We start from the raw sequence: 25,345 nt of genomic DNA on the forward strand, positions 1-25,345 counted from the left end.
GGGGGGGGGTTGAAACTTGAGACAACATGGATCTGTTAAATGGAGAATAAATTTGTCTAGCCTCAGAGGCTTCGGCGGGACTTCAGGTGATATCTCTGAGGGAATTCGCCCAGGCTGTGAAGGACTCTCTGAATTTTGACGCGCGTCCTCCTTTTGGAATGTCGTTTGGAATATGAGGCCGTTCCAGCAGCGCATCAAGCCGAGAGGACCGTCTGGCCTTTGAACAGCCTTGAGCAAACATATGTCAAGACTCAGGAGGACCAAAAACAGAGCGGGAAGCGCATTCTGCCTCTATGCTCCAACGTGGCAGCTCCGGTGGATAATGCGGCCAAAAGCGCCGTTCGCGAGATGGACCAAATCAAATGGACATGCTGGCCGCATGTGCACGACAGTCTCCCTCTACGACACCTGCCCTCGAATTGTCCACTCTTGGTTTCAAAGCCAAATCTGGGCTTGGTTCATTTCGCTGGTTTTCCTTCAAGTTGTTGACACTATGGTGGATCCTTCTTCATAGGAGTCTCCTATCGCGCCCCAATAACTGAGAGAGGCATCCTTTGTGCCCCTGGGAGGGCGAGCACCGCCCAACATGCTCCTCCTCCACCTCATCTCCCGCCTTCTCCCCCTCTTCGCACTCATCACATGTTCCCTTGCGGCAGAAGATCTCTACAAAATCCTTGGATTGGACAAATCTTGCTCGGACCGCGACTTGAAGACAGCCTATCGAAAACTTTCCAAGAAGTACCATCCAGACAAAGCCACAGGGGACGAGAAGAAGTTCCTAGAAGTCACAGAGGCATATGAAGCGCTATCGGATTCAACGACCCGCAAGATATATGACCAGTATGGCCATGAAGGACTAGAGAACCATAAACGAGGAGGCGGCGGAGGTGGCCACCCACATGACCCTTTTGACCTTTTCTCCAGATTCTTTGGTGGCGGAGGTCATTTTGGTCGTGGGGCCGGTAGCGGCGTGCGAAGAGGTCCAGACCTAGAAGTCCGTCTGCATGTCCCACTACGAGACTTCTACACGGGTGGGGAAACCGAGTTCACAATTGAAAAGCAACAAATCTGCGAAGAATGTGAAGGGTCAGGTTCAGCAGACGGGCAAGTGGAGACTTGCCATAAATGCGGTGGCCGAGGCATTGTGATCCAGAAACACATGCTCGCACCGGGTATATTCCAACAAGTCCAGATGGGGTGCGACCAGTGCGGTGGACAGGGAAAGACCATCAAGAACAAATGCAAAGTATGCGGGGGAGCCAAAGTGGTGAGAGGTCCCACGACTTTAACTGCCGTGATTGAAAAGGGAATGCCCAAAGGTCACAGACTCGTCTTCGAAAGTGAAGCCGATGAGCATCCAGACCACGTCGCAGGAAACCTTTACGCGTACATAATGGAATCAGAACCAGTTATCAACGAAAATGAACGAGACCGAACCGACGGAACCTTCTTCCGCCGGAAAGACAACGACCTTTACTGGAAAGAGGTCCTCTCTCTCAGGGAGGCCTGGATGGGCGAGTGGACGCGGAACATCACGCATTTGGATGGTCATGTTGTCCAACTGTCCCGCAAACGCAGAGAGGTCGTTCAACCCGGTCAAACCGACACAGTCAAGGGCGAAGGGATGCCCATTTATCACGAGGGACACGTGCACGAGCATGACCATGATGGCCCTGAGTTTGGGAATTTGTATGTGCAGTACGTGGTGGTGCTGCCAGACCAGATGGAGGCGGGGATGGAAAAGGAGTTTTGGGCTCTGTGGGAGAAGTGGCGGAAGAAGAAGGGGGTGGATTTATTGAAGGACAGTGGAAGGCCAGAGCCGATTGTATCAGTAAAAGATGAGCTGTAGATCTTTTTGAGGGCTTGGAATCTTAGATGCGCGCTCGATTGGGCATGTCATACTGCGTTCCTTTTCCGTCTGTCTTGTTGTTTGGATCTCCTGCCAGCCCTGGATCCAAAGTGCCTCGGTGCTACCAGCAGAAGCATGATACAAGGAGAAAGGGTGTCGTACAATGATATCTTAGACGGCGTCGTCGATTCAAGTGGCAAGTTCGTTGGCCTCTCCTCTCGCCGCCCTATTGCCCAGAGGCGCATAGTTATTGTACTCTGTACCTCGTACATACATATGTACCTCGTAATCAGGTCCATGATATCCACGTGGTGAAAAAAGGGCGAGAATTTGTCACTACTCATCCTTGATTGGCCCCTGACGCATTGCTCTATCTAGCCTCGCGCCTCTCAACTTCAGTCTTCCATTACCATTATGCATCAGCTTCAGGATGATTAAGAAAGGGGCACTAATTATGAGTTCAACGCCGCTCAAATGTTGCGCGAATTTCCTTTTGCTTCCGGCTGTGCCGTTGCTGCAGTATTTATTCACAGGGGCATTCAGACGCTTTACAGCTTGATTTTCGCCCTGCACATGTACATCATCTTTCGTTTGTCAAGATGCAGGAGGATCAGGGTGCCAGCCAGAAGTGCAATCTGATATGCCGGCTGCGGAGAGGGTCGGGGACTAAAGGGGAGAAGACCTTGTCCGAGAAGATACATGAAGGAATGCTATCGGCTTTGCCGATTGTCCGCCTCCACCTCCGTGAGCCCGGTGCCGAATTTCTTGGGACGCTCGTTGTACGCTTTCCCCATTACCCCATCTTGTTGGGATCTACCAATCAAACTAACGAGACCCGGCTTTGCAGATGGTGCTGTTTCTGGAAGGAGTTGTCGCTCAAGTGACCATTTCGGAGAGGAAATTTGGTTCATATCTGTCGATCAACGTTGTCACGGGCATCGCTGTGATGCTGGGCATGCTGACTGCCGGCCCGGTTACAGGGGCCCATTTGAATCCGGCAATCACTCTCGCCTTTGTGGTATTCCGGCGCTTTCCTCTTCGAAAGGCTCCTGGATATATTGTCTCTCAGGTACGGTGCTTTTTTCCACCATCTTCTTTTACGTTTTCAACAGATGCTAATCTCGTTAGCTTCTGGGCGGCTTTACCGGAGCGGCACTGGTTTATGCCAACTACAGAAGCGGCATCGATTTCGTCGAAGGACATGATATCCGCACCCACACAACAGCAGTCATCTTCAGCACCTATCCTCAGCCATACCTGACCAAAGTCGGTCAGCTATTCTCCGAGTTTCTAGCAACTTCTTTGTTGAGCGTGGGGATATTCTCAATTTCCAATACTGGACATACGCAGGTTGTTCGCGACCTGGCGCCGTTGTGGGTTTGTCTACTCGTCCTTTGCATCGGCGGCGCCCTTGGACTCGAGACGGGCTACGCCATGAACATGGCCAGAGACTTTGCACCTCGTTGCTTTGCGTAAGCACCCCAAAACTGCATTGTGATACGAAGTGGAGGCTAACATAGCTTCAGATATTTTGCCGGTTATGGACCCGAAGTTTGGACATACGGGGACAACTATTGGTGGGTTCCCGTTGTTGCTCCATTTTGGGGCGCTTTATTTGGAGGATTTATATATCATGCTTTTATTTATGATAGTATACTACCGGCTAAGTAGATTATACGACCCTTGAGCCGAACGTAGAGCCTAGATATCATCGAAAGTCAACCAAGTTAGTTTCAAGCCTGCTGCTCATCGGAATTCCTGACCAACCGAGTCCTATTCTGGCCGGAGCTCTTTGACTCTCCAGGGCCGGCCGTGGCCAACTCTGACACTATTACTAGGTCGTAGGGCCAGGAAAGGTAACCTGTCCTGTGAAAGGCTTGTCCCGTATGGAGTCTATTCACTCATTTTTGGGAGTTGACTCTCGAGGGCAGAATGGTCGGAGTGGTGCCAGGGCGCCTTCCCCTTTGAGTAAGTGGGTTTGGTGGGGATGTGCGCAACAGGTAAACTAAACGGGCCTCTACTATTTATCTGCAGTACTCTATACAGTTGCTTCAATCCTATTCGGGATGTCTCTGGACGGCGACTTCCATCGGCAACTTTTCCCGCGGCCCAGAGCATTCCCGAATGCCGCGGTGGCCCAGGGAGCCCAGCCCCGCTCATGGAACGCTAAGCTAACATCTGTGAGAGCCCACGCCTACTATTAGTTGTCAATGCCGCCCTATCATAGCTATAAGTGCGCAACGCATTACTTAGTATATCCTTAATTAATACTCGTAGTCACATCCGTTCACATCTGGCCACATCTAGTTAGGTCTGTTATTTTATATTCTACCACGCGCACGCCTACTATTGTAACAAGGCAAAGTGGCTGTGCTGAGATGGTATAGCGGTAGCAGGAAGGAGAGTTATCTAGTCACATGTCAACCAAAAAGGGCGGGGGAGTGCTGAACAATTCACAGTGCTGGCAGTGTGCCATTCTTTACAGTTTGACAGAGTATTACATGTTTTTGATATCGTCTACCTATTCCTGAGTGTTTCGTCGGCCCTTTCCTACTTCTCAATGCCGTCGCCGTGCTAGGCGCTCGCTGCCCTAGCCGCTGCCTCTCTGGAGGTGGTGTTGGTGGTGGTGTTGCCCTGTCAGCGTCAACCAGAAACACGTTCTCGATTCCCGACCTGCTGGACAGGCCTCTGTGCGTTGTTGCACGTGCATGCCGAACCCTGAAGTGCTCTGTTACCGTAGGTAGCCTAATTTCGAATTAAGGGTAGAGAGGTGTAGTTACTTTACTAATAAATGCCTCTGTGAAATACGCCAAGACGCTAGTAATTATGGCTATAAAAGCAGCCTCCCCGACCAGATAGATTGAGAATAGTCCAATACACTTTTACACTTCATTTCACAACAACATCGAAATGGTTGACAAGGCTTCTGACTTTGGCGGCGTGTGGTGTTGGAACAGGTAGTATATTGTTCATGACCCTGAGGGCACAGAATGATATCGGATCTAGATATCCAGGTCTCTATTGTGATACCGACGCGTATGTACTGACGACTTACCGGCTACTCAGGTGTCCTTGATCTAACAAGATATTCTAGACACATTTACCTTCCGCTAGTGGAAGAAACGGGGCACGTTCCAAGCTCCAAGTACGTCCCAGGCCACGAGATTCGTGCCCATTCGCTCAATATTGCGACAAAAGAAAACTTGCGAGAGAAAGCTCTCATTCAGACATAATTGAACTCCATTACCTGGTCAAATGAGCTATCTCGTTGGATTTGCGAAACATCACGAGACGATGTTATCCGGGCTCGATTCGTCATATCAGCCATCGGAATCTTACCCAAGCTCTACCTTCCTGGCATTCCGGGCATCGAAAATTTCAAAGGGTACAGCTTCCATTCATCCCGCTGGGACTATGACTATACAGGAGGAGACCCCTTTGGTGCGCCTTTGAGTAAACTACGCTCGAAGCACGTTGGCTTGGTGGGCACGGATGCTTCTACAATTCAAGTCCTACCTCATCTTGCTGCATCCGGAGCGGAGGCTTATGTCTTTCAGCGTACGCCTTCAACAGTTGACGAAAGGATCAGTCCGAAAACCGACAGGGCTTGGTTTTCATCATTGAAGCCAGGATGGCAAGATGAGCGTGCAGTTAACTTTGAAAACATCTACTTCGGACAAAATGCACACATTGACTTGGTAGACGGCGGCTGGACTAAGCACATTTTTCCTATACTTAAATCCGATCCAGGAGACGGAAGCTATCCAGAGAGACTCAAGGAGGCTGACACCCTGAAAATGTAATCGATTCGATCCCATGTTCAAAACACTGTCGAGGATCCGGAGACGGCTGAAGCGCTCAAGCCGTGGTACGTTCGGACATGCAAACGCCCTTGCTTCCACAACGACTACCTGCCTTCTTTCAACAATCCGAAGGTGCATCTTGGGCGCACGGACGGCAAGGGTGTCGAAAGGGTCACTGAGGAAGGGGTTGCTGCCAGGGGAAAGGAGTACAAACTTGACTGTATTATTTATGCTACTGGACTCGATTGGAGTAGCGATTATTCCGAGCGCGCGAACATGAAAATCACGGGAAGGAACGCGGAGACCATGTCTGAAAAATGGAAGCGTGGACCAAGCACGCTGTTTGGCATGATTGGCCGGGATTCCCCAAACCTCCTGCTGTTCACGCACCTCCAGAGCTCCACTTCGCCCAACTATACGCATCTACTCGGCGAGAGGGCTAAGCACGCAGCTTACATCGTCTCTGAATGCTTGAAACGCAAGATCGATTCCGTTAAACCCACGCTGGGGCCGAGGATGCTTGGGTCAAGAAACTGGAAAATGTCGCCTTTCAATATCTTGATTTCTTCACGTCATGCACTCCGGGCTTGTACCCTGCCCACTGCACAGTCCTAACGAAGCGGCTCACGTGAGCTGGTAAATTAAGAGAATCTCTGCTAACTCAAGTTGCACCTGGTCAGGATACTACAATCAAGAAGGCCAGTTGTCACAGGCAACCTTGAGGAGCGCGTCGGTGGGTCTGACTGGTTCTGAGTGGTACCAACTGGCCGCGGAATGGAGGGCGGCCGGGAAGTTAGAGGGGCTGGAGCTCAATCGTCGTTCGGTGAGGCTCGTTTCTACCAAGCGCTAAGCGAAGTCGTTGTCCGGAGACATCCCGATCCTATTACCTAGGTGTCTTCCAACCAGTTTCGATAGAAAACCCAATTGCCCAGCACAGGGCATGTTTTGTAAACTAGAAGCTCTCTTCGGAATATGGTGCTATCTGTTTTCACTGAATCCTTTTCTACTTCTCCTTCAACCAATGCTCCGGATGGTATTGCTCCATGAGGCTTGTATACTCTTCGCCAGCTCGAGCCCAGCCTGTAATCCCATCGGCCAGAATTGCACTTGTAATATTAGGGACCTGTTTATCCTCAATCAGGTCTTGAAACCATCCGGCAGCACGCGTCCCGCGGCCCCTAGACGACCCTGAACGGCGGGAAAGTGAGTGAGAGCCGCAGAACGAGTGCGACGAGGAGCCTACCGCAGTACCAGATTACGGTCCGCACGCCAGCATTTTGACATAGAGTCAACAGAGTTGGCAGGCTATGGTAGAGGCTCTGGGCGGGAAGGTTGATGGAACCTTTGATCGTTCCACCCTGCAGAAGAGCAGTCAGCGTCTCAAAGCACATTCATTGTGACTTCTCTTTACCTCGTGATCCGTCCTGCGCAGGTCAACCAGAAGAAAGTCTGCCCCTGGCTTTTTACCATCCTGGAGCCATTGCAACAATTCTTGTCGGCTAAGTGTTGCGGGCGACTGGGTTCGCGGTTTCGGATATGCATCGTACCACGCGGACGCTTGGGCCATCATTCGGTATTTTACGGAGGTGAGGGGTTAATCTGACTCTTGATCGGTCAGGAATGAAGACAATGGAAGAGGACGGACGGGAGAAGAACAACACAGGCTCGAACAGAGGCACGTGGGAGTTTAAATTCATAGCAGAGAGTGACACCAAGGACATTTTGCCATGTCTTGGCTTAGTCACTCGACTCTCTTCATTGGTCGACAGCCGACCATATGGCGGAGCACGCCACATAAAAATCCTCGCCCACGGGCCGAGCACTGGAGGATAGTTCTTCATGCTCTCTTGTCTACAGTAGATCCTTGCCTTTAATACCATCTGTGTTTGTATACAACTTGTGTCGGTTTTCTCTCTGCGTAAAAACTATGGAGTCCCCGCACGAAGACGAGAAGGTCGACACCGACGTCGAGAATCAACGGCATCAAGAACCGGTGGAAGAGAAGAAGTCGGTATATGCGGGCCTTGGTTGGCTGGATCGACTGCTCGTCCTCTGGATCTTGCTGGCAATCGTCATCGGCATTCTGCTTGGTAATTTGGTTGACAGCATCGGTCCAGCTCTCCAGAAAGGCAAATTCGTCGACGTTTCTGTCCCGATAGGTAAGGGTCCATGGACTTGTACTATTCTTCCTTTTACAGCTGACTGACTGGAACTCGTCTGCTGTCCAGCTGTCGGGTTGTTGGTGATGATGTACCCGATCCTCTGTAAGGTCCAATACGAGACCTTGCATCGCGTTTTTGCCCATCGCCAGATTTGGATCCAACTGGGTTTCAGCATCGTAGCTAACTGGATCATCGCGCCATTTGTTATGGTATGTCACCGTCCTATGGAAATTGTTCTTCGTTCGAGTATATGCTAACGAGAAAAGCTGGGATTGGCTTGGGCCTTCCTGCCCGATAAACCTGGACTTCGAAATGGTCTTATATTCGTGGGACTGGCACGCTGTATTGCTATGGTAAGCGAGCCAGATTTCTGATTTTTCAATCGCATATGCACTAACAGAGCAATGTCAAAGGTCCTCATCTGGACTGGTCTTGCTGGGGGTGACGAGGAGTACTGTGCAATTCTTGTGGCTCTCAATTCAATCCTCCAGATGGTCCTCTACGCGCCCCTGGCTATCCTTTTCGTCAACGTCATAAGCCACGGCGGAGGAGGCTCTGAGGTAGCATACTCCATAGTCGCCAGGAGCGTCGGAGTCTTTCTTGGAATACCTCTCGGAGCCGCCATCACGACCCGCATGATTCTCAGGACCATCAACGCCAAGTGGTACGACCAGACATTCCTCAAGTGGATCGCTCCATGGTCACTAGTGGGGCTTCTTTACACGATTCTCGTTCTGTTCGCCTCTCAGGGAAAGCAAGTTGTCCACCAAATTGTCTCTGTCGTCCGAGTTGCTGCTCCTCTCATTGTATACTTTGTGGTCATTTTCTTTCTGACTCTGTTCATCACAAAGCGATTCGGATTCGGATACAAACTTGCAGCAACTCAGAGCTTTACCGCGGCCAGCAACAATTTCGAGCTGGCTATTGCCGTTGCGGTCGCCACTTTTGGTGCGGACAGCGATGAGGCACTGGCTACGACCGTCGGGCCGCTAATTGAGGTGCCTGTTTTGATTTCGCTTGTCTATGTTGTGAGGTGGATTGCTGTCCGTTGGAACTGGAAAGACTAGATAAATGGGATAGATTGACGGTCGGTTGAGAGCGCATGTATTCAAAGATTCGAATGGAACGAGTTTGTTCCAGCTAATAGAGGGAGTTCTTTTGGCAACCGAAAAGGTTAGAATTCAGGAGACGAGAGACAATACGTAAAACTTCAGACATCCGAGTTCATTTCCCCCATCTTCTCAAACGGCGTCAACCCCCATCAACAGCAGTCCTCTAGGTGGTGTCAACGCCCGTATCTAGTCTATCAAAGCTGAGCCATTGCATCTGGAGGGGCGGCATTCTGGATCGAGCGTGACAGAAGAACTCAGTGTCCATCCCAAACTCAGTTGTTCTATTTTATCTGCAATTCTAATCTTTTTCCGTATAGGTGTCCAATCTATAAAGCACCCACACGCTCGGCGTTCGGGCCGCAACAGAGAAACCATCGTCTATATCAGTTCCTGACCAGCGGCTCTCGTTCGCTAAAACGGTCACTAAACAAGGCAAAGTGTGGCCGCATGATGACGGTATATTTCACAAATTCCTCGGCGCAATCCACCAGTCGATCCCGATTGCCTCCTGGCATCAGCCTCGACCCGCCCTCATCCGCATCCTTGTCTGTAAACAAGGTGTAGGCCTGCGGAACCGACGACTGGTTGGGGATGGTGAACATCCGCATCCATCTGCCCAGGACACGAAGGCTGTTGACGGTGTTAAAAGACTGGGAACCGCCGGAGACCATTGCCAATCCCAAGGTGCGTCCCTGTGTGGGTCGCACTGATCCAGTACTGAGAGGGATCCAGTCGATTTGGTTTTTGAAGACAGCGGTGAGATTACCGTGCTGCTCCGGTGACACCCAGAAATGCCCATCGCTCCAGCGACTGAGCTCCCGCAATTCTTGTACCTTCGGATGATTATGTTGTTCATCGTCTTTGACAGGCAGACCTTGCGGATTATAGATCCGTACATCGCAGCCGAGCCGCCAGAGGATACGGGAGACTTCAAAGGCAAGTAGTTTCGAGTAAGACCTAGGCAGGATAAGAATGTGCCAAGCCGAAAGAGCTCCAAGGTGATCTTACCTTTGACGAAGACTCCCGTATAATACCAAAACCTTGATCCTCTCACCGGTTAGTCTTAAGTCGTTGTACGCCAATTCGGTCGCAGTGGCAAGCTCCAGCCTGCTGACCCAGTCCTGCTGTTGGATATCTTCGGGGAGTAGGAACGGTCGATATCTCGAGCGGATCGAAGGATCATCCACAGATGCCGGTATAGCAAGTGATCGATATGCAAAATCAGCACGACGTTCTGGTTTGAGGACCACGCGCATGGACGCTGTATTATTGAGGTCGCCATTCGTTGATGGCGGGTCAGATTTTGCAGGCAGTGGAGGTGTCCTTGGATCTTGTACTTCAGCACAGATTAGAGGATATCGTGGAGTAGAGGTTGCCGTCATGGTGTGGTATCCGGATTTGGATGTCCTTCTAGCTGAGACTAGAAATGGATGTGTACTAGTGAAATGGCTGAGGGGTGCGAGTGGTAGGGATCTTGATAGATTTACCAGGTTGACATGGGCGAAGTTGATACTGTTGGACAACTTCATTAGGTCCTGGCGAGGCTGGAGGAAGCGGCACCACGATAGGGAGCGATCAGACCCTTGATCTGTGCCCGCTGCTTGCTAGAGAACGATGGGAAAAGTATATTGGCCTGGATGCGAGACGGTTTGGATGCGTTGTTTTTTTTTTATTAAAAGCGAGATCGCTTTGTCACTGGGCCATGGTGATTGGCTATTTGATGAGGCTGACAAGGCTGGGCGTCCGGAGCTGACAGTTCTTCCGGTTCCGGCCGTCGCCGCTTTTTTGACGCAACGAGCAGAACTTTCTCGTCACTTTTTGAGCAATTAAACGGGATCCTGCTAACCGCGGATTACCTCGTACTTCTTTGAGGACGCATGGCAGATGCCTACGGCTGCATATCACAAATACCTACAAGGATCACTGTGCTTCAATGCTGACCCCCACTCTGCATCCTATTACATCGCTAGCCCGAGGGAAGCTGTGCAGCCCATTGTTTGGCATCTGAGAATATGGCTTCGGGGGTACGGAGATCCCATCTCTCGTGGCGTCAGCCTTGCAATCTCTTACTAAATACGGTAGGACTTTCTGCAGAAGCAAACAGTCGACAGAAATCGTCTGAACCAGCGCAATTTCCGCGCTCGTCGCCAAGCCTATGTCCAAGAGCTGGAGCAGCGTATCCGGAAGCTGGAAAGTGATGGAGTCCGCGCAACACAAGAGGTCCAAGCTGCCGCTCAGCGGGTGGATAGGGAGAATCGACTCCTCAGGCGGCTGCTCGAAACGCGGTTCGGGGTTGACTCGCATCAAATCAGGCAGTACCTTTCTGAATTCAGCGACGCCGCGGATAATTGCATGAAAAAGCCTCTTCGAAAAGGGTGTAAACCGGAGTTCTCGAGACCATCAGAAGAAGCAGGATTCACTCTTGCATTGGCCACCAATCCTCAAGAATCGCTTGGGGTTGGAGTGACCCAAGATTCCAGCTTTACAGAAGCAACCTCTCCGAACGAAGAGAGACAACAAGACCTTAAGATCCTCCGCAAACCTCCAGAGTATGATGACAACAAGTCCCCTGCAGCTCCGTCGACGAGCATAGACGCGCTACGGCCAGCAGAAGTTGAATCCCATATTCGTCTATTTAACCATCGATCCCCGCCGGCTCTAGATACACTGGCCTCGATTAGGGGCCAAACCCGCGATGGCGAATGTGAAGCTGGGCATTGTCATTCATGTCGTGTTCACCCTACAAACAAGCGCCTTCGAGGTTCCTCTGCTCCATCTGAGCAAAGACCTGGTACTTCCGGAGGAGAAACCTCGTGCGAGGAAGCCGCTAGGATCATTGCAAGTCTTCGTGGCCAGAATACCAGTGAGGATGTGTGGAATGAACTCGGTTGTGGCACGAATCAAACCTGCAAAGTTAAAAACTTATCTGTTTTTGAGCTCCTGGACAAGGAATGATCGTTTTTGGGACAAACAGCCTATGTACATTAATGTTAGAAACTGAAGACGGACTTGTCGGGCAATGGCAAACACGGGAAGAGGGGGATCTGCATGACAACCCAGCGCACGATTCAAAGAGCGAAAACCACGATGGGGCTTGATAGACTTGAACAGCATACCCGACCCTAGTCTGTATTCTGACCCTTTTTACGCTCTACGTAATTTTTCTCCATTCACTGCAGGGAAGTAAAACTGCGTAGAAGTCGTCATGGAAGCCCCAGAGAGAGAGAGAGAGATGCTGTCGATCTTGCAATCGGCACATCCTCTATATACGAATGAATGCGCCTGAGGAAAAGGTATCTTTCAGATGCCTTGAGCCACGATCTCGTCATGGGAATGTTGCTGATCAGTTTGACAGAATCTAGCTCTTCTGAGAAGAGTATAGACACCCGCTGGAGCGACATGTGGATCCTTTCTCTCCCAATGCCTCCTGATTCGTCTTTTCTCCCCGTTAGGAGGATTATAGAATGTTCTCTATTCACCTCCATGGTTCTTGGAGTCCCAGTGCCTCGAGTCACTGCTAGAGTGAGCAAAGTCCTGGCCGGATCAGCCCTACTTGTAGAATACCCGATGTCGAGCTGCTAGATCATGGGATGATAGATGAACTAGAAAAGAATGCCTAAGCAATGCCTGTTTCAATAACACGCCTTCGATTGTCACTATATCCCCCGCTTGTGTGTTTCATTGTATAGACCTTGAGAGCTGGAGGTGCCACCGGCATGAGCGGTGGTCACTGAAGGGCATTACGCCGCGTCGCTGTGTGTTACTGACATCACAGAAGCTTGTGCTATCACATCATCTAGAGGAAGGGAGGGTAATCACTAACGTATATCTCATTATGCGGAAAGGCAGCTTGTAAGAGTGTCTACTGGATGCTGCAGTTTCGTGAATATCACTAAATATTACACTTGTTAGCCTTGTCGTTGCATATTGGTGCCTCTTCACGATATTATTCCAACGAGAAGAAACACTAAAATCTTAAGCATACCCAGGAATATTAGCCCTACAATAGTAACGATGTCCTAGTTGACCCAGTCCGAGTCAGAAGGTACTTAAGACAAAGAAGAAGGTTCCAAATCGCAGCTTACCCCGTACGCGAATCAGAATGCAAGCCCTAGCAGAAGAGCCCAAACCTGGATGTTGCCAGTCCCGGCTACCAAGAAGGCCTGTCGCCCTGCAACTCTCAAACCATCTCAGCATTTGAGAAGGCATGACGCCAGATCCAAAACTGTGTCTGCAGCTCAGAGCTAAAGAGTTGGGTCGTAATGTCTCTTTGAGTCCGTATGTCTCCAGTCTGAGCTAGTATATGCCCAGTCTCTGCCCACCGAGCCTGCAGCCTCGCGAGCCCTCGCGGCTTGATCGTTGTCGGCGGTGGCTGCTCGCTTCTCTTCCATATGCCTCGAATAGTTGCCTGGAGGAATTGAAACATTCTCGCGGTATTTGTCCAGAAAATAGACCTCGTGGGGGGAGGCACCTGAGGTAGGGTAGAGGTAAGAGTGTTGCTCTCGCGTTCGGGAGGTAGTATGTTGGCTCATGGAGTCATAATCGCCTTCAGAAGACATCTCGATCTCTTGGTTTGGAACGCTTTGCAACTGGTTGTAGGAGATGAAATGGAGTTGGGTTCCTTGGTATGCTGTAGTTTGAGAGAAGAAATAGAGGAGGAAAAAGAGGAACATAAAGAAAAGTTGGTCGCCGTTGTTTGTCCATGTTTGCCACAGCGGCGTCGTTTCCAGGTTTTGAGGCGCAGGACCGTGACAGCCTTCTCATCTATCAACAGTAACCCAAAGCTATAGCATCACTTCAAAGCAGTGAGCGCCGCAGTAGGGTCCCACCTATGCTTCGGTATTCGCCGTGTGACATGCGCCACTCCATGGTTGAAAGCAAATCTTGGGTGAGGACGGCGAGGAGTTCCATAATGGTTTCTTTCTGGATGTGTCTGGGCCTGGGTCCTGAGAAGATAACTTCTTTTTGCTAGTCTGAATAGGCTCAAAATTAACATAGATTTGGTAGGTAAGGTAGTCAACTTTGGTTGCAATCTGTCCGTAGTTGCAGAAGGCCCCGACGAGCTGCGAAGGCAGACCAAGTATCGTAAAGATTCGTTGTGGTGAAATTCATGTCTTCTTGTCCGGATCCTGGAGGATTTGATGCCTCGCGTACGCCCAGTCGTGGTCTCTCACACCCGCTTTCACCCTCTCCTGTGCTGCCTGGTGATTGGAGGCGGTGAAGGCTTTTTTGTCTACCTCAAGCCGCTCGGCTGCCTTGGACACTTCGAGACGCTTTGTTATCAGCAGGTCTCTTTCTTCTCGGCTTAAGTCTGTTGAAGGGTAGTAGTCTTTGAAGACTGTTTGCATATTCTCAGTTCTGTACTGTTCATAATAGGTATTGACTGCTATCGGTGGTTCTGATTTCGATTTGCTTGACTTGCGGAGGCTTTTCACCTTGCTGAATATTGAATCCATCTCAACGAGTGATGTCTTCGAAGCGTTGCTTGGATCTTGAAGATGGTAACCGGAAGTGTAAGTTTTCCTGGTCAGCCTTGTCAGCCGGAATTGGCCCCCACTCAGCCCGTCTGCTGGGGCTGTGCAGTTGCTTGTTCAACATTATCGGGATGCCCCTGAGCATTCCGAACAGCACTTGTACAATCAGTTGAAAGTCGGGAATAGGTGTTGAGTCTTGAATATCAAGGTCGGAATTGGCTGGGATATCTAACGGGCAATGCAAAAGAAAGCCTAGAAGTTCTCTATGCCGATTTGTCGTGTATTCCCTCATTCCTCTTACACAGTCAAATGAGAGGGTATATATAGACCCAGAGAGAGGGGGGGAGGGAGAGCTATACAGAGCCGTGAAGAGAGAAGAATATATAGTTGTAGTTGGGAGCAGTGCTGATTATCCTTGTCCATGTGACAAAGCAGTGTCGGTTTAAATGTCGTTGAACGAGGCTTGGTCAAAAAGGGTCTCGAACATGACAAGGCTGGAAACCGCTGCCCAGAAGGTTCACCCAATCTCACCAGGGCATTGCGCTGTGTAATAAACTGCTGCAGAAATTTCAGAGCCGCATCCAACATCCCGTGCTCCCTACATAGCATATATCTCAAGCGCAAACCAGTCGAATGTGCACTGCGAGAACAGGTTTCTTCCGTTCATTTCGACGTCACGTAGTGACACGTTCTGGTCTGGCTCAGATATTTGCCAATTTTCGAGAACTTGATCATTGTTGTTGCCAGCTTCGTGTTCTTGTAGCCCTTGCATGCTCCCCGGCTAGACTTCAGTGATATGGAAATCTCTGAATTTAGTCGCGCCATCGCCTTGATGGGAAAAGAGATTGCTTGTCTCGTCCAACCGAACCTGGTAATCCGTATGGCCACCCATCCCAATACTGAGGCTGACAGGGTTCGTATCCACAGGGGTCAGTGGCGGAGCTGGGAAGTCTGATATAGCGAAGGCAGTCGGAGGACCACGTCCAGGCTGAGCAGGGAGAATCACGGGTCCGCTAATACGAAAATGATCGCTGCTGGTCATGCCACTTTGTTTTCTGAACACATGACGGACGTAGGCTTAAGCGATCTTTGTAAAGGTTTCTGCTACTTTTTCCAGCTTTACTGCAGAGGTGTGGTATTTTTGGAACTCGAGAAAATATAACACCGTTGTTGGAGTAACTGCAAATCTTCGACACTGGTCTTCGAAGTCGGATTGGTGATGAGTTCACCGAAAAGTACGAAGAAAGGAGTGAAAGGGTAATACAACTGCTGCCCGCAGAACGGTAAGCTTCAAGAAAGCCCACGTCACCAGACCCGACAATACCAGATAATGCCATTGGAGACTTCTTCAGAGTGAGCAACTAGGCCTTTCAAGAGCAATATGGCTGCTCTCGCAGAGCCAAGACATGTCTCACGACAAGGTTTGTCAGTTCTTGTTAGGCAGACAACCAGGTGATGAGATTGATAACTCAGAAAGCTGAATCCAAGCCTGATAGAGACCCTAGCCGGGCCAGTTGCGTGGGCTAGATCGGTGTGCATGGACTGACTCTATAGTTGACTTCGGTAACAATTCACCCTCAGGCAAGTTGTCTCACATGTTGAACTACAGAGATCCACTCGTCGAGTTTCTTCGTGAGCTCTAAATGATATCTTGACTCATGGCTGCTGAGCAGATAGAAATCTGAAATATCGATCATAATCATCGCAAGCTTTGTACATTGGACAAAATAGAATGCACCGAAGAATTCGACATTGGGCGGAAGATTGGGCTCAGCAGAAGAGTTTGCCAGATGGGGTCTGAACGCCGAAAGCTGTCGAGGAGAAGGGAGGTTGATTTTTTGGTATGATGCAGCAGGTAGCACTGGCGGGCATCCGAAGGAGAGTGATAGTGACTTGTCAATAATGAAAAGGCTCCAGAAAAGGCAGAGGTTGCGCGAATACACCTCGCTGTTCTTTGTCCCAGACGTTGACGGAAGAGGAAGCTTGAACATCTGAGCCATCCGACAAGCCTGGCTTGTAAGATTCCAACAAAGGCTAGGCGTCACAAGATCTAGTCCGTGGACGGCGAAGATGATAAATGCTTGTATGTTGAGTATGGTTGGGTGCATGAAGAGACTGGCCTCATCCGCAGCCAACCAAGCATTCCATCGCAAATGAAAGGTATATTCAGAGAGTGGCTGGCTTTGTGTGGATGAGGTTGCAAGAATGGTGTTCAAGATCCACACCCAACCTCGCTTTTCCACTGAAGAGGGACGAAAGACTAAGTCAAACAACATTTCCTGGGGAGGCTGACTGATGAGGGGATATCCTCTGTCGACTGCAGCGAGAAAGCCTTGAAGAGGTCAGCTCGAGCACTTTGAACCCTGTGATACCAGGGTAGGCTGACATTGAACGAACATCTGTCCAACTGGCTCAGTCGGGATAAAGAAGGCTTCTTGCTCTCGCCTGTCATTCTTACCGCAGCTTTGATCTTGTCTTAGTCATATTTGGAGTCTTTGAATTGGCTATAAAGATCAGAAAGCATGCCAGTACCTTGAATTGTGATATCCATAAGGTTCTGGCGTATCTGATTGCAGTCAATGACGTCCCGTGTATGAGAGAAGGTTGAGGTAACGCTGGAGAGGGCGTCATTGCTGAACTCCAGCCGCTGATCATGATTCGTTTGTGCATCTGAACGACTCCGAAAGGCTGCGAATCCCGGACTAGGCGCTCGGTGCTGACTGGCTTCTTCTAAGCCTGCATTTGTTGCTGGGGGACTCTCTGCGTGCAATCAGCCGAAGAGCGTAGTGAAGTTTCAGGTGTTGGCGCTACCTAAGTATCGGGCGCTGCTCGCTCTCGGATGGCTCCCGGGAATATGTGCAATCACTCGTCCAGCAGCTGCAGTTTTTACATTTGGGCTTCTCACGAGAACAGCGGAGCTGTCTTGTATGAGCAATGCACCGGAACCATGATCGTCTTCGAAGGCAGAAAATGCGAGCCGCCCTGCCAATCATTGTGACATCCACAAACCTTTTTCTTCCAACAGTAGTCGCACTAATAGGGTTGGCAAGGGTCCAACATCACTGCGTCCTCAACTTACAGCGTATCGGCTCAGGTTCTTATCATCAGACATCTTTGTCAAAAGCACATACGCGTTCCTCAGAGCGATATCTCCCGCAAATTCGGCGAGGAAAGGAACTGATTCTGTGCATTTCGCAGCAGTAATGGCATTTCATAGTGCCCAAAACAGATGGACAGAGATATCTTGCGGCGTCCCGAGGAACTCGAACCCCATTCGCTTCCAGCAGGACTAGGCTCCGACCGTTCCGACTGCCATTGGTCAGAATGGTTGACAGTATGGATTTAAGTAAAGGGCGAGAAGGTCTATCAAACGAGGAAGAAGAATTATTAGTCAGCGATGCACGTTCATACTATCGATTGTAGTTTTGCTCAAGGCCGTGGACATGAACATTGTTTTGACTGTGCCAAGGACTCCGCTAAGCGCAAGCAGCATTGATTGTAACCTTTGGTTTTGGGGATGATGGTTTTGGGGATGCCGCCCAGGTGATGCCCCTTTGGATTGACAGAGGGACGAATGGGCCATGCATGATAGTTTTGAGCTGGGAGATTTGATGGCGCAAGATGTCTAACGTGGAGGATCTCTTGAGCAAGGCAGAAGCAGAGGCTGTAAGATGAATGTTGTTCTTGTGTTGTTGTGCCCCGTAGAGGGCGCTAGTGGGTAACTAGCGCGCTAGCACCACTAGCTTCTGCTGCACCAAATCAGGAAATCTAGGCGAACAAATCTTGTTCCAGGCAATACGGGGGGAACACGATTCGTGGTCTGATCGCTTCGCTTCTAGCCCCGGGATCCTTTCAACATTCAATATGTGTCATGGCTCTCTCCGACACACGAAACTATGTGCTTGCCATCGAAAATAACAAACTGGAAGCGGCCGAAATAGCAAAGTCGGCCGCACAGAGTGAGTCCACAAATGCCTCGATCGGACCGGCTTATCGACTAACAGTCAAGAACTCGAGAGTCGCCAGACGACGTTGATTGAAGTCGTCCAGTCACTGGGCGAGTATGTCAACGACGAGGATGAAAAAATCCGCGCCAGAGCCGTCTCCTACTTAGTCGCCGTCATTTCCGCTTTGCCTCCGAAATACCTGTCCAGACAACAAATCCAGGTGCTTTCCCAGTTTTTCTGCGACCGCATCGAGGATGGAGGAGCAATTGAAGGCTTGTCGAAGTTGCAGAGCCTCGAAAGATTTACAAATGAGATGGTTCAAACAGTTGTGAGAGCGTGAGTGCGGACCACCACGCTACAGCCGTCCAGGGACTTGCCCAAAAGTGGTCCAAGGTTGTCTGGCAGCGAAGCTATGCGGTCGGGCTTGGCTGACAATTGTGGTAGAATATTCGAGCATTTCACCGACTTGCAAGCACGGAATCAGGCAGGCAGATATCAGATCCTGCAGCTCCTGAATGAGCTCCTAGATCAACATCGGAAAGGTAGGATTGATCGGAATCTATGCACCGGATGTCCTACTAATCTATGGCAGCCGTAAGGGATATGAAGGATGAGTCCCTCCTTGGTATCACGGATCTGGTGGCAGGCGAAAAAGACCCCCGGAATCTGATGTTGATATTCTCCATGCTGAGGGTTCTCATGGTCGAATGGGACATCAGGGACCATGTACAAACCATGTTCGACTCAGTATACGCCTACTTCCCAATCACATTTCGTCCACCTCCAAATGATCCTTACGGTATCACAGCTCAGGATCTGAAAGACAGACTGCGTGAATGTCTGTCTTGTACGGGAGTACTTGCACCGTACACTTTCCCCAATATGCTGGATCGTCTCGATTCGACCTCCGCCACAGTGAAGAAGGATTGCTTGCAGACTATGACCGCTTGTGCTATAAACTACGACCCTGAAACACTCACCCAGTTCTCAATACCACTCTGGGACGCCGTCAAATTTGAGGTACTACAAGCCCAAGAGCCGGAGTTGGCCGAAGAAGCACTGCGTGTCTTGAAAGGTATCGCAACCTGCTTATCTACCGCTGCTAATACCTCCCAAAACGCCATAACATCGTCTCTTCACCAGTACCTGATGCCTATCAACAAAGAATGTCTGGAACATCTCCAGGAGCCGGCAACACGGCAGTCAAAAGCTTCCGGGGACATCCTCAAAGCAGTGTCGTCAGCCTCAGTACAAGCTTTTGAAATTGTGGTCCAGACTATTGGACCAGCCCTCTTAAACATTTACCAGGCTTCGACGGGTTTGGTGCAACAGCGAGCGATCTTGGAGATTGCGAACCACTTGTTCGAGGCTGCCATCGAAGTCTATGGGTCTTGGACTGCTCCAAGCCCCAAAAATCCTGAAGGAAGACAGAATCTTGTCGGACACTTCAAGGACAAATTTGTGGCCCTATATAGTCAGGCCTTGATGGGGACGGTCAAGGAAGAGGTTTCATTCCGGTTGACGGCTGCACATGGGCTGCTGTTGGTCTCAAAGATGAACGCGGTGCTTACAGATGACGAAATCGGACTTTTCGTCCAGTACTTCGATGATATTGTCCTCAAGGAAGAGTCCTACGGTCGAGACGAACTAAAAAGGAAAGCCATGGCAGCATTGGCCGAAATATCTCAATTCAAGCCTAATTTGATCTCCAACATCACATTCCCAGCTTTCATGGCGCGCTTACCTGACTCTGAAGAAGGGGCACGTATTAGCGATCCCAGCTCCGTGCTTGAAGGACTGGCGGAGATCAGCGTCGAGAAGGAGTTGCTGGGGACACTGATGAGACGTCTCCTCAATAAATTGGACATCCTTTTCAGCTCTAGTCGGGGACCGCCATTTCCTTACACCTGTGAAATTCTGGGCACAGTCCTGTACGTGTTGAATCGAAGGGTTTCAGAACAGAATGCAACATTGGATGCATATTTCGAACGCGTCGTCGTGACACTATCCCGAAGGATATCAGACGTCAACCAGGGTCCTCTGGCGAATGAGAACGTGCTGGACCTGCTCGGTCGAATTATGAACCTGATCGTCCGACACTCTTCGAAAGAGGCAACCCAACAGACCGCAGAAAACTTCTACTCTTTGTTCAGCCATTCATCAAGTGGCGACGTACCTCATAACCTAATTACGTTAATCAGCCAGCCTACACGAACCATTTTATCGACATGGCTTTTGGCAGCTGTTCCCAAAGGCACGATCTCTTCATTACTTGTAAGAGACCAAGTATGCCAAAGTATCCAAAACTTGGTGTCATTTGCTTCGAATGCTCAAAGTCCAGCTGTCGCCCAAAGCTGTCATTCTCAAGTTGCTCTCTATGTCAACAAGCATATTTCAACGGTTGACCTTGGGTTTGTTGACCATCTGGTCTCAGAGAAGTTATTAGTGCTCAAGGATGAACCTATGGACGAGACCACAAAACCCGACCTTGACATTCGTCTCCTCTTTTCTCTAATCAAGGCTCTGATACTCCGGCTTTCTCCAAGGACAAACGAGTATCTGACCAATCTCGTCGAGCTCTTGGACTCAAGGCAGTACCCCTACCAAGTGTCTCAGAGAGCAGCCAGGGGTTTCGCCACCATCCTAGCATCAGACGACATTTTGTCCAAGGAGAATGGAGCACAAATTAGATTGCTTGCTCCTCAGCGTGTCTTTCAGACGCTCACGCCAATGATCTCTGACAAATTCAAAACATCACAGTCTCCGTTTGAAAAAGAAAACTTTCTCGTAGCTATGAGTGGCATAATGGGGTCTGTTCCTTCGGAGATTGTGATGCCGGAACTTCCTACTCTACTACCCCTTCTCTTACAATCTTTGGACATCGCAGACCAAACGGTCAAGCTTGCCACGTTGGGAACACTTGCAGTTGTTATATCGAACAACCCTTCTGCACTCGAAGAAAGCGGACATATTCCCGCATTAGTGAAGCGGCTCATCGCTGTGGCGACGGTGACGAAATCTAAGGCAGGCATTCTTCCGAAAGCAGCACCGCAAGGTAAGGGGTATGAGCCCTTGCCATCAGCGAACCTACCAAAAACCCGTCGGCTGGCAGCACGTTGCCTCACTTTAATGCCAAAATATATCTCAACAAGTGCATCACGAGCCAATCCTCTCATCGCACTCAAACGCGAAGTCCTGCATGGTCTGACGAATATTTTGGACGATCCGAAGCGCGATGTAAGGAAGGAAGCTGTTGATGCTAGAGCAGCATGGTTGAGAGAAGTTGATGATGTAAATGATGACGATGCATAGACATGACCTTGTGCCGATAGAGGTACAGAAATGGGTCCATAGAACCAGCTGCAGATTAAAATAGAGAATCAGAGTAAATAGCTATGTCACATGTGAAGACTGGCTACGGAGCTCCCCTCTAGGTATCACTGCTTCAGAAGCAATGGAGAGGTTGACGACAAGTACCTCTTGTCTGGTTGATACATAGCAACATCACCCTTGCTCGCAGCCTTGCCGGATGTTGCTGGCCTCGTAAGATTACGTAAGAAGTTTTTACGGGAAAACAATTTTGCTCGTCGAGGGCGCAGGCGAAAGGCTGTCTTGGCCAACACCAATCTTTCACGGTGCGCTCTAGTGTCTTCGATCAGGAATTAGTGGCAGGTAAACACTCAAACAGAGCATCGACAGTCAAAGCCTCGGAGCTCTCGGCTCGTGAAGCGCCTGAATCAAGCGCATACCTCATTGCCAGGTGAATCCCATTCCCACTAGAAATCATACCATCTTCTCCGACATGTCTGAACAGCGGTCCAGCGAAACCCGCATCAGGTCTCACAAGAGGAATCCTGCGCACCGCAGACGCCGCGACCATGGCGACTTTGACGAACGATGGGGCGATGAAGAGGTTGTCGAGGACGAAGAACAAGGCGCAGAAGATTTTGTGGAACCCTCGTCAAAAAGGGTAAAACTTTCTGATGGCTCGGCATCACGTCGATTGAGGAATCATACGCCTCCGGAAATGGACGAAGAGAACGCGCAGAGGGAAAGAGACAAAGATGCGAGAGAGCGAGATGAATTTGCGCAGCGGTTGGCAAAACGGGATGAAGAGCGGGCAAAGAAGATTGTGGAAGACAGGTCCGCCGCCAAAGACAGTGCAACTGCCCACCGAAGAGCGTTGGCCAACGACGCAGCGGCAAGGGAGGCAGCAATGCCAGATCTCCGAATGCGCTCCAGGCAGGACTATCTAAAGAAGAGAGAGGCAGAAAAACTGGCTCTGTTGCGCAAGCAAGTCGCCGAGGAACAAGCGGAACTCCGAGATAACCCAGATTTGTCAAGGCGAGAGAAGGAGGAATTTGCGCGCAACAAGGAAATTCTTCGCCTCGCTGAAGAGAGGCTGGCAATTGACGATCACCTCGACGGCTATGCTCTTCCTGAGGACTACATAACAGAAAAGGGCAAAATTGACAAACGCAAAAAGGAACAAGCTTTGTACCAACGTTATATCGATCGAGATGAGGCCGGCAGAGAACGGTATGTTACGGAGCATGAAGAGTGGGAGAAAGAGCAGACCAGGAGGGCTGAAGCGCAGATCAAAAGAGCCGAGTATGTCGATGAGGGCGACTACAATTACGTCTTTGATGAGAGCCAGCAAATGAAGTTCATATTATCAGACACTCTAGAAGGAGACAAAGGCATGAGCAGGGAGCAGAGGGAGATGCAGCAGAGGCTAAGCGCCGCAGAAGCAAAGGCCAAGAGCATCGAAGAGACGAGAAAGAGCTTGCCCATTTATCAATTCAGGGATCAGATCATCCAGGCAGTCAAAGATCATCAAGTCCTCATCATTGTGGGTGAAACGGGAAGCGGAAAGACGACGCAGCTCCCGCAGTACCTCCATGAAGCCGGCTTCACAAAAGGTGGCATGAAGATCGGGTGCACACAACCCCGCAGAGTAGCTGCTATGTCAGTCGCCGCAAGAGTAGCGGAGGAAATGGGTAAGCGTCTAGGAAACGAAGTCGGCTACGCTATTCGATTCGAGGACAACACCAGCGAGAAAACTGTTCTGAAGTATATGACGGACGGTATGCTGCTGAGGGAACTTCTCACGGACCCTGAGTTGTCTCAGTATTCGGCACTTATGATTGATGAGGCGCACGAACGAACTGTGAGTACGGATATTGCATGCGGGCTGCTGAAGGATATTGCTCGAGCGAGACCCGATCTGAAACTCCTGATATCCTCCGCCACTATGGATGCGAGGAAGTTTCAGAAATACTTCGACGATGCACCGATCTTCAACATCCCTGGGAGGAGATACGCGGTGGACGTACATTATACCGCACAACCAGAAGCCAACTATCTGGCCGCAGCCATTACCACCGTTTTCCAAATTCACATTACCCAAGGGGCTGGAGATATACTTGTGTTTCTAACCGGGCAGGAGGAAATTGAAGCAATGGAGGCGAGTCTACAAGAGACCGCTCGGAAGCTTGGGAGCAAAATCAAGGAGATGGTCATCTGCCCCATCTACGCCAACTTGCCAACAGATCTACAAGCCAAGATTTTTGAACCCACACCCCCAGGAGCAAGGAAGGTAGTCCTAGCCACCAATATTGCGGAAACATCATTGACTATCGATGGCATCGTCTATGTCATCGATCCAGGCTTCGTCAAAGAGAATCAGTACAATCCTCGGACTGGCATGGAATCTTTGGTCGTTGTCCCCTGTAGTCGGGCTTCAGCTGGTCAACGTGCTGGCCGTGCTGGTCGAGTTGGTCCGGGTAAATGTTTTCGACTTTACACTGCTCAAGCTTATAAGAATGAACTCGACGAAAACACAACTCCGGAAATACAGAGGACAAACCTTTCGGGCGTCATTCTCCTGTTGAAAAGTCTTGGGATCAACGACCTCCTCGACTTCGACTTCATGGATCCGCCTTCAACTGACACCATTGTCCGTGCTGTAGAGCAACTGTACGCTCTCGGCGCTCTAAACAATGCGGGCGAGCTGACTAAGATCGGTCGTCAAATGGCGGAGTTCCCTACGGACCCCATGCTCGCACGAGCAATCCTCGCAGCAGACAAATATGGATGCGTAGAGGAAGTCCTCTCCATCATCGCAATGCTAGGGGAAGCATCAGCACTCTTCTTCCGACCCAAAGACAAGAAAATTCACGCCGATAGTGCCCGCGCCAGATTCACCAACAAGGACGGTGGTGACCACCTTTCATTACTTAACATCTTCAATGAATGGGTTGATTCCGACTACAGCTATGTCTGGGCCAAGGAAAACTTTTTGCAGCAGCGAAGCTTGACCCGAGCGCGTGATGTTCGAGATCAACTTGCTAGGCTATGCGACCGGGTCGAGGTTGACGCCAGCAAGACCTCTGGCGGCGCATCAAACATTGAACCGATCCAGAAAGCCATCACTGCGGGCTTCTTCCCTCACTCAGCTCGACTCCAGCGGGACGGCCAGAGTTACCGGACGGTCAAGAACGGGCAAGTCGTCTATATCCATCCCTCAAGCGTCCTAATAGAGAGTCGGCCAAAGTGGGTGATCTATCATGAACTAGTGTTGACAAGCAAAGAGTACATGCGCAGTTGCATGCCCTTGAAGCCGGAATGGTTGATTGAAGTGGCGCCACATTATTACAAGAAGCAGGATTTGGAAAGCCTGGGCGTGGAGAGAAAAGTGCCCAGAGGCGAAGGGAAGGCTCAAAGTAAGATATGACAGACGGAGAGGTTATGCAAAATGAACAGACGTATTCACCATCAGGGTGGAAAACCCTTTCTCTTAAGAGCTCACCAGTCGGCGTGAACCTATCTTTTCTGCTCCAAGGTTCACTCGTTGTTCATGGACGAGGCTTCAGCCTGGCTCTGGCAACACTGCAGCCTCGTCCCTGCCAAGCCCCACACGTGCCGTCCCGCGACGCTTCCATACCCTCAGAAGAAATTTTTTTATTTTGTCCCTTTTTCCCTCACCCACCTCAGCC

At 50.2% G+C, this 25,345-nt stretch overlaps 10 protein-coding genes across 10 annotated transcripts; 6 read left to right on the forward strand and 4 right to left on the reverse strand.

Annotated features, from left to right (window-relative positions):
- Positions 1-586: 586 nt before the first annotated feature.
- Positions 587-1,849, forward strand: A1O5_02790 (uncharacterized protein; the record flags this gene model as incomplete). Its single annotated transcript, XM_007743404.1, has 1 exon — positions 587-1,849. The coding sequence occupies one exon, from the start codon at positions 587-589 to the stop codon at positions 1,847-1,849; it is 1,263 nt and encodes a 420-aa protein (XP_007741594.1).
- A 599-nt stretch (positions 1,850-2,448) lies between these two features.
- On the forward strand, positions 2,449-3,520 carry A1O5_02791 (uncharacterized protein; the record flags this gene model as incomplete). The annotated part of the gene is made up of 4 exons (XM_007743405.1): positions 2,449-2,628; positions 2,697-2,918; positions 2,978-3,321; positions 3,376-3,520. The coding sequence occupies 4 exons, from the start codon at positions 2,449-2,451 to the stop codon at positions 3,518-3,520; spliced, it is 891 nt and encodes a 296-aa protein (XP_007741595.1).
- A 3,135-nt stretch (positions 3,521-6,655) lies between these two features.
- Positions 6,656-7,219, reverse strand: A1O5_02792 (oxidoreductase; the record flags this gene model as incomplete). The annotated part of the gene is made up of 3 exons (XM_007743406.1): positions 6,656-6,840; positions 6,896-7,010; positions 7,064-7,219. The coding sequence occupies 3 exons, from the start codon at positions 7,217-7,219 to the stop codon at positions 6,656-6,658; spliced, it is 456 nt and encodes a 151-aa protein (XP_007741596.1).
- Positions 7,220-7,579: 360 nt separating this feature from the next.
- Positions 7,580-8,881, forward strand: A1O5_02793 (arsenical-resistance protein; the record flags this gene model as incomplete). Its single annotated transcript, XM_007743407.1, has 4 exons — positions 7,580-7,811; positions 7,881-8,023; positions 8,081-8,167; positions 8,228-8,881. 4 exons carry the CDS (start codon positions 7,580-7,582, stop codon positions 8,879-8,881), a joined length of 1,116 nt encoding a protein of 371 aa, XP_007741597.1.
- Positions 8,882-9,309: 428 nt separating this feature from the next.
- A1O5_02794 (uncharacterized protein) lies at positions 9,310-10,308 on the reverse strand (the record flags this gene model as incomplete). The annotated part of the gene is made up of 2 exons (XM_007743408.1): positions 9,310-9,883; positions 9,935-10,308. 2 exons carry the CDS (start codon positions 10,306-10,308, stop codon positions 9,310-9,312), a joined length of 948 nt encoding a protein of 315 aa, XP_007741598.1.
- Positions 10,309-10,938: 630 nt separating this feature from the next.
- A1O5_02795 (uncharacterized protein) lies at positions 10,939-11,881 on the forward strand (the record flags this gene model as incomplete). Its single annotated transcript, XM_007743409.1, has 2 exons — positions 10,939-10,950; positions 11,009-11,881. 2 exons carry the CDS (start codon positions 10,939-10,941, stop codon positions 11,879-11,881), a joined length of 885 nt encoding a protein of 294 aa, XP_007741599.1.
- A 1,289-nt stretch (positions 11,882-13,170) lies between these two features.
- Positions 13,171-13,599, reverse strand: A1O5_02796 (uncharacterized protein; the record flags this gene model as incomplete). Its single annotated transcript, XM_007743410.1, has 1 exon — positions 13,171-13,599. The coding sequence occupies one exon, from the start codon at positions 13,597-13,599 to the stop codon at positions 13,171-13,173; it is 429 nt and encodes a 142-aa protein (XP_007741600.1).
- A 156-nt stretch (positions 13,600-13,755) lies between these two features.
- A1O5_02797 (uncharacterized protein) lies at positions 13,756-14,382 on the reverse strand (the record flags this gene model as incomplete). The annotated part of the gene is made up of 2 exons (XM_007743411.1): positions 13,756-13,989; positions 14,101-14,382. The coding sequence occupies 2 exons, from the start codon at positions 14,380-14,382 to the stop codon at positions 13,756-13,758; spliced, it is 516 nt and encodes a 171-aa protein (XP_007741601.1).
- Positions 14,383-18,271: 3,889 nt separating this feature from the next.
- Positions 18,272-21,659, forward strand: A1O5_02798 (uncharacterized protein; the record flags this gene model as incomplete). The annotated part of the gene is made up of 4 exons (XM_007743412.1): positions 18,272-18,359; positions 18,410-18,683; positions 18,792-18,889; positions 18,940-21,659. 4 exons carry the CDS (start codon positions 18,272-18,274, stop codon positions 21,657-21,659), a joined length of 3,180 nt encoding a protein of 1,059 aa, XP_007741602.1.
- Positions 21,660-22,149: 490 nt separating this feature from the next.
- Positions 22,150-25,083, forward strand: A1O5_02799 (adenosinetriphosphatase; the record flags this gene model as incomplete). The annotated part of the gene is made up of 1 exon (XM_007743413.1): positions 22,150-25,083. The coding sequence occupies one exon, from the start codon at positions 22,150-22,152 to the stop codon at positions 25,081-25,083; it is 2,934 nt and encodes a 977-aa protein (XP_007741603.1).
- Between the last annotated feature and the right edge of the window lie 262 nt (positions 25,084-25,345).

This window comes from Cladophialophora psammophila, assembly GCF_000585535.1.
Source record: "Cladophialophora psammophila CBS 110553 chromosome Unknown aczJe-supercont1.3, whole genome shotgun sequence".
NCBI lineage: Eukaryota > Fungi > Ascomycota > Eurotiomycetes > Chaetothyriales > Herpotrichiellaceae > Cladophialophora > Cladophialophora psammophila.